The following is an 8341-nucleotide window of genomic DNA, read 5'->3' as shown; positions in this document are numbered from 1 at the left end:
CGGGCCGTGCCCTCCGCCGCCGCTCTTGGCGTTGCAGCCGTGGGCTCCGTTCAGCCCCTGCGGCGGCGGCTCCCGGGAGAGGGCGGCGAGGGCGCAGAGAAGAGGAAGGACGTCTACTTTGGAGCATGAAGCAGCATGTCTGATAAAATGTCCAGCTTCCTCTACATAGGGGACATCGTGTCCCTGTACGCGGAGGGCTCGGTCAACGGCTTCATCAGCACCCTGGGGTAAGCCGGGGCGGGCTGGGCAGCGCCGGCGCTCTGTCTCCGCGGAGCCCATCCCTGTCCCTCCACGCGCCGCCGCGTCCTCCCGCTCTCGCCGAGCGCGGCCCGGCCGCTGGGCAGCGTCTGCACCCGCGGACAGCGCTGTGCCCTCGGCTCGATCGCTCGCAGGAAGCTGCCCCGAGAGGCAAGACTTTCTCAGCAACTTCATAATCAGAAACTCAGAGACACATCCGAAAAGGAGGAAGTGATTCAAAAACCCTGAGACAGGCCCGGCGAAGAAGTCTTCGCTGGCTTCTCCATGGGTTGTTTTGATTACAATGTTTGTTTTCCCTTAAAGGTAAAACAACACATCTCTCCCCATCTTTTCTCGCTACCGCTCTTGGCCTATGTCTCTCTGAGCCGGGTTTGTAAGAGAAGGCGATAGAAGTTCGTGGCTCTGGACATGAAACTCAAGCGAAGTGTTGAGCCAGAATGTGGCTTTGCCTTACGGGAGCAGCTCCCCATGCCCTCTTCGCTGAAGTAATTTCCTTTTGGCCTTGCCAAACCTGGACTCACCCCGCGGTCGGGGCAGCCTAGGAGCCTCCTTAACGCAGGGACCCTCCGAGATCTTGGCCTCCCGGGTGCTTGAACTCAGACCTGCTTTCTCCACTTCCCGGGCCTTGGCCCACTGAAATGCTAAACCTCTCCTGGAATTCAGCCAAGTGTAGTGCTTTTGACGTTCAAATTGATTTATGAATGGGATACATATATATGCACACATATCCATACAGACAGTGTGCTAGATGGTTAACCGAGCTTGCCTTGATTATTAGTATTTTCTCTGTCTTGATTGAGAATACTACCTCGCAGTTTAAATGCACACTGCAATATATTTGATGTGCATGGGGTTTTTTTTTTTTTTTTTTTTGTTACTTCATGGTCACAGCACCATAGACTTCTCATTCAGAGGATTCAGGCTGTAGAACTGCTGTTTCTGCTCATGGCTGGTCACTGTTTTCTGCTGTTAGGTTTTAGGGTACATGACTTAACATGTGGTGTCCCTGGACCGTGACTTCCAGCTATGTGATAACGGAGTGGTGCCTACTCAACAGAAGGCGTGGATGTCACTAGAACTTCCATTGTTTCTGTTATTTGTGCATCTCCCCAAGTGGGTGAAAAAGGGAGGTAGATTTAATCTCTTTAAGATCCATGTTATTTACTTGTGAAAATGAAGCATGGAGGAAAAAAGTGGCAAGTGCTTATGGTGAGTTTGTAAATCATGAACTACCATTTGTTTCTGAGAGAATTCACAGTGTAAGTTCAGTTTTTGGGTCCCCAACAGCATTTTGCAGATGTACTCTGCTTCATTTCACCCCTCCCCTTCATAGAGTCTCTCTTAGTGTGTAATGAGGTAGTTAAGCAGGGGGTGCTTCAGAGCCCAAAGCTCCTGGTTAAATCCTGGCTTTTCCACCTGTGAACCTTATGATCTGGGGCAAATTACATAATCCATCTGTATCTCAGTTTCTTCAGATCTCGAAAACAGGAATAATAATGGTTTCTATCTCAGAGCCTTGTGGTGAGAAAGAGTAAATTAATATACGTAAAGTATCTGGTACTTAATAAGCACTTACATAAAGTGTTAACTGTGAGCAATAGTTATATACTTGAGGCAAGATAATAAAAAGGATTAGGAATAGAGTGTCAAACCTAGATAAAAGGTCATGTTTCTGTAGGGTCTTATTCAGTAAAGCTATATGTATGGTTAACTATATACATATAAGACTTTAGATGGGAAGTCAGGAAGCTACAACTTTAGCAGTTGTGGCGTCTGTCCTGCTCATTTTAGAGATACAGAAACTGAGGGGAAGAGAAATAAAGGGAATTACTCAAGAAACAGAGGACATTAATGCCAAAGTTGGAACTGTAACTATGTCTCTAGATTCCCAGCCAAGTGAGAGTTTCTTTGGTTACACACGGTAATCTTTAAGACTTCAATAAAAAATAAGCTTGACCTTTCATATAGCACATATGTTTGCATAAATATTTCTTATTTGTATTCAGTATTTCTTGCTGGTGTTTTGAATGTTGAGTTTCCTTAGAATGTGTTTGTTAAAAATAACAATTATTTTTTCTGTTAACAGTCTTGTCGAGGTTAATATGACAAGACTTCTGTGCAGCTGATTCTAAGGTGAGGTAGGACCTCTAGAAATGCTGCTATTGGAAAGCTCGGTGCTTTGATTAGATAGTCTTTTTCTTTAACCTATTTTCTTTAACCTATTACCCTAAGATTTTTAGGAGTTATAAAGCTCACAGAGACATGGCCATGCCACATGAAATGTTATCTAGGCAGAGTAGCATCACCTACTTTATTAGCTTAGAAGGCAATTGATAGATACTTATTTTGCAATCAAAGGAGCATGGTAGTTATTATTTTCCATTATATTGTTGTAAGGTAATTATTTATACACTTTCAGTATCAGAGAGTGCATAATTCTAGTTGAATTTCCTTGCTCTTCTGTTAGTTAGAGATCTTACTGTCCTAGGCACTAATTAGCTATATGATCTTGTTCATGTCATTTATTCTCTTTTCATGTCAGCTTGGCTTTCTGGAGACTAAGAAGGAGAGTATATGCTATACCCACCTCCCTGGGGTATTATAAAAATGAATGAAAGAGACAAATGAGCCCGATTTTTTTTTTTTTTTTAGTAAGTTGCTAGGAAACATACCTATTTTTGTGGTCCTTAAATTTCTTCAAAAGGTTTGTGGATTTTTAAAGTGAATTGCGAGCTGGATTGGAGATATTAGCATTATATCTATTTAGCCAAAATAGTTTGTTCCACTGTAATATTAGAAAAGCCAAAAATTAGACTTAAATTTTCTGATTCTTATTTGCTCTTTGACACTTTTGAGAGCACTATGGTTTTCAAAATTCAACTTAAGAGGGTAGTTAATGAGAACTGAGTTTACACAGCATTTTAAGGTAATAGATATATATGTGCAAGTCAATTGTTTGATTTTAGTATTTAATGTGTAAATAAGTTCAGGAGGATATGCATTGTTATTATTTAGCTTTAGAGAATTTTTGCAGTAAGGTAACACATTTTTCAGCTGGAAAAATACTGGGTTCACTATATTAGAGTTTAGCAGGCCTATTTTAGAGGCCTTAAACTAAATGTGGCAGGATTTTCTTAGGTTCTGTGACCTAGCTTTTAAGTTTGATTTTTCAGTCTATGAGAAATTAGAATGCCCCAGTTTCAAAGATTTGCATTTCCCCTTTTTCCTTCAGTTATTCTTTAACGAGTATTTCCCTGATGTTTCTGAATCTTGAATTGTTGCTAACTGCAGTAGAGTTTGTGTAAGTACAAAAGGGGTCTGCTTTATATTTTCTAACTTAATTTTTCATCTAAATATGTATTTAAGGCATAGTTATAGTCACTTAAGAAAAACTGCTTTAAATCTTATTGAATGAAGATGGTGATATGTTTTAAATAAATGATTTATTTGCTACTGGTACATTTTTGGGTTATACTTTTCATTTTTCTTTTATAAGGTAAGGAGGAAGTTTTGGAATATACCTTATAATTTCATATGCAGTGTTAATTGTCCCTTCCCACTACCTCCATTTTCTTTATACTAAGATTTATTTCCCTGCCCCTTGCCACATCTGATATTTCATATTTCTGAGTATATCAGCTTGATCACTGGTCAGGTACTACGCAGTGGGAGTGAGCAGAATTTCCAAGATGAGTGGGATAGTAGAATAAGTAAAAGGTATATAATTCCTTCATTGTCTATTCTCTGTGTGTTTGAGAGGTTGACAAGTGTGCGCTTCATTGTCTATTCTCTGTGTGTTTGAGAGGTTGATAAATGACAAGTGTGCATATATGTATTTGCATGTATGTGTGTCTGTCTATGTATGTTTAAGTGATTGCTGCCTTTGGCTTGAGGTTTCTTTTCAGGATCTACCAAGGATCAACACTCTCTAGTTAAGGTCTCAGAAAACTGTCAGGCAATCGCGTATTGATGCAGTGACTGCAAACTTCGTAATAGTCACATGAGGCACAATGAGGCTTCATTCAATGACTGACTGCATATATGATGGTGGTCCCAGAAGATTATAATGGAGCTGAAATCCCTATCACCTAGTGACTTCTTAACCATGGTAACAACTCAGCGCACCACATTACTCATGTTTGTGGTGCTGCTGGTGTGAACAAACCTACTGTACAGTAGTAGGCTATTCCATCTAGGTTTGTGTAAGTACACTCTATGATGCTCATACGATGACAGAATCGCTTAACTGCACAATTCTAACTGTATCCTTGTCGTTAAGTGGCTCACGACTATAGTGTCTTAACACCATGTTCCATGAGGGACATCAGGTATGGTGATGGGGGTTGGGTCACATGGTTTATAATTCTGATTTAATTCTTCAGATGAACAAAAGTGTGTAAATGCTTACATTTTATTGTTGCGAATTATTATCCCTTGAATTTCCCTTCCTGATCTTTTTTTCTGCTTAAACTTTTTGATAACTAAATGTTTGTGGATTTATTATTACCTTTTCTTTTTACTTAATTATGCTGTTCTTATTATAGTTTTAAAAGTCTTTCTCTTAATAGGACAGTTTGATCAATAAAGAGTCATAGATGAAGCAAAGAATGTTTATTGTCAGCTTTTGTTTTTACATAATTCGTTAGTTATCTATATCTTTCAAATAGAACCCTTCCAAGTAACAACCATAATTTCTGGCTATAACTAGGTATATGAACTTAGCTTTGTTTTGACTAAGACATATGTTATTATAATAAAAATATCTAAAAATCCATTGGACATTTGCATATATGTTTAGTGGAGAATATTGAGTTGTTTGAAAAGTCTAAGGGTTAGTAGCATCATGTTATGGAACTTGAAGTCAGCTTAATTTAAGTACAAAGACAGTTTCTGAAGTGGTGAACATAAAGTCTGTTTTAAACTGAAAGGTTGACTGTTTTTTAAACTTAGAAGTCATTCCATAAATAACACTGCAGCTTCTAGACCCTCTGTTGGAGAACTCAGGTAAACAACCATACCTCCTCAGTGCCTCTGATGCTTGTCTTCGGTTGAGTAGAGTTCAGAGACAACTGCTTGGTCTCATTCTAAATTTAACAGAAACTTTTTTTTAATAGGTAGAGGTTTCAATAATCTCATTTTCCCTTAGGAACTGTTCTTGTACAGATAGTACGTGGATAACTATTACAGATAATAGACAATATTATAGATGCAAACTTTAAAATTTAAATTTTAGGCACAGGATGTGGCTTCAAATATAAATATAGAGGAAGAAATAACAGTGGACTTTTATGGCAAATTTAGAGCATAATAACATAAGAATAAATTTTCCTTTTTTTTTTTACATCAGATTCGGCGATGGATACTCACACTAAATTATAATTATTGTAGTGAAACTTTAATGATCATTTACTTATTTATTCATTTATTTAATGTATAAAACTGTGCCTTTCAAATGTGTCGATACCTTTTTTTATGGTTATCTTTCTGGTTACAGATTTAGGTAGGAAAGTTTTCAATATATGACTTTAAGAAACCATAATTCTAATTAAAAATATATAACATAAGACACATGGAAAATAGTGAAAGAAAATAGAACACCATGTTAATAGTGTTGACATTGCATGATGAATAGATGGGTGATTTTAATTTTTACACTGCACATATTTTTCAGATTCTATATATGTTTCATTAATTAGACATCTATTACTTTTATATTCAGGAAAGTTAACTACAATGAAAATAATGTTTTTAAGGATTCTTCAATTTCTTATTACTGTTAATCAACAATATTTATTTTAAAAAGCATAAATAAAGCATTTTCCTGGTCATGGTCAGTGGAGGAAAACCACAAACTAGGAAATTGCATGTTACTTAAATAGATGGTCATACATTTACTATAAAAAAAATTTGTTCCTGGTTATTATTGGTCTTTTAAAATGTATTATGGAAAGTGTTTGTCTGGTCAGCAATGCTGAGCAATTATGAATGATTGATTTAACTTATGCGGCATATATATAGTCTGTTTAATTTTAGAAGTCTGTTTACATGTGTAAGAAGTATATACGTTAGCATGGCTGACTTGTCCATTTTAGTGATCTTAGTACTCACTATGATACTTTTATTGTCTGAATTAGTTTCTATAGGCATTAGTTTGTGAGTGTGTGTGTGTGTGTGTGTGTGTGTGTGTGTATATGCACATGTGATTAAATCAAGTGATTGTGGCATTAGTTTGTGAGTGTGTGTGTGTGTGTGTGTATATGCGCATGTGATTAAATCAAGTGATTGTTTTTTTTTTATTGAATATCTTTGAAGTAGGTGGATTAGCTCTTTCAAAATTCAAATCAATAATCGGTTAACAATAGCTATTTTATAGTTTATACTAACAAACACCCACAGATCTCCAACCTTTAATTAAGAATAAGTTGAATGATCAGGTTATTCAGAAAAAATTTAATCTTAAAATTGAAAACGTGTTCACACCATAAATCAAATCCATGTGATGTTTCTGGTGATGTGGTTTGTACTGGAGCATGCTGCAGACTGAATCATTGATTCACTCAATAAATATTTAATTTACTCAACAAATATGTGCTGGGATACAGTATGAAGAGATGCCAGATATTAAGCTGTATTTTATTATTATCTCAAAAAATCAAACTTTATTTGAGAATTTGTAGTATGACACTTGGCTAGTCTCTATGGGAGACATAAAGGCATTTGACACCTTTGCTCTCAGTATTGTAAATGCCACAAGATAAGGAACAGACTCTGTCTTTTTAATCCTTGTATGTTCAACACCTCAGAGAATTTCTGGTACATAGTAGATGTTTAATAAATAATTGTGAAATCAATGTAGTAGTTATTTAGTAATGGAGATAAGACCAGTATTGAATAACCACAACATAAAGCAATTTTTTTTTCAAATGCCATAATGATGATTGAAGACAGTATCATAGGGAGCCAGAAGAGGATTCTTTCTCTCAGGTTGTTATTAACTGGGGAGGGCTTCAAGGAGGAGGTGGTATTTGAGCTGAATTTTGAAGGATCATTAAGATGGCTATTTGTCTCAATTCTATACCAATAATTTGATCACATATTCTTGGTACTTTTTTCTTTCATTGGAAAAAAAATCGATGAACTTTTATTCTCCATTCTAATAGCTCCAAAGAAATAAAGCTAAGTATTTGTTATTATTGGGATATGCAAAAACAGAAGACAAAATCTAAGAATACATTTTATGTTTACTTACCAAATGAGAGAACTTTAAATTAGATTCAGAACGTCTGAGTTTATTTAGACTGCCTTCAATCCTTGTTATGTACGCTGAATTTACTGATACCTGAGATAATGAGAACAGTTGTATAAAGCCCAGTCAAGAAGAAATTTGGCAATTATTTGGGAGAATTTATGCAGTGTTTCTAACTCCTTTGGATATTCCATTTTTACTTCTTTCCCCCTTATTTCTCCCCATCCCCAATGTTTCATAGTTTTACTTTATTAATAATGAACTTAAAGTTTTATAGATCTCTAGAAGCTTTGAGAGTAAGGACAGTTTGTCACCTAAAATAATTCTAAATGTTTTTGCTTCATAGTTCCTATGACTGTTCATTTCTCTCTTTCTCTATCTCTCTTTTCCTCCCTAAATTCTTCCCTCCTTTTCTCTCTCTCTATCTCCCACATGATACAGAATACCTTTCTGGTATATACAGATTTCACTATAACCTTTTGGTATTTTAACAAGTGATAAAGGCCATAGGTAGATTCCCGTGAATGCAAGGAAAGACTTAGGAAGTGAGCAAAGAATCTATAATCATATCTAAATTCTTAGAATTCAAACTTGTATTATTGAGGTTCTATCTATTACTAAGATGTTTGAGCCACTGTTAAAATATAATAAAAGCCTGTGGAAAATTATAAAATAACAGACTTTTTTTATATACTAGTTATCCAAACATTTCCCCATACAGTTCTAGAGATCTTCAATTAAGTAATTCCTAGATGTTTAGCTCTCCAAGACCTTGTAGTAATGACTAATTATGAAACACTCACTAAAGGCAGACACTATTGCTCGACACATATTATC

At 36.3% G+C, this 8341-nt stretch overlaps 1 protein-coding gene across 3 annotated transcripts in view; it reads left to right on the top strand.

The window, feature by feature from the left end:
• Positions 1-6: 6 nt before the first annotated feature.
• The window catches only part of ITPR2 (inositol 1,4,5-trisphosphate receptor type 2), a 420025-nt gene continuing 411690 nt past the window's right edge, over positions 7-8341 (top strand). For all 3 annotated transcript variants that reach the window (XM_025047398.1, XM_015590049.2, XM_006912698.3), the window contains exon 1: positions 7-227. In XM_025047398.1, the coding sequence (XP_024903166.1) occupies positions 136-227 (92 nt within the window). In that variant the 5' untranslated portion in view covers positions 7-135. The remainder of the gene's footprint in view (positions 228-8341) is intronic.

The sequence above is a fragment of the Pteropus alecto genome, unplaced genomic scaffold (genome assembly GCF_000325575.1).
Source record: "Pteropus alecto unplaced genomic scaffold, ASM32557v1 scaffold103, whole genome shotgun sequence".
Taxonomy (NCBI): domain Eukaryota; kingdom Metazoa; phylum Chordata; class Mammalia; order Chiroptera; family Pteropodidae; genus Pteropus; species Pteropus alecto.
This window is presented reverse-complemented; position numbering and strand designations above follow the sequence as displayed.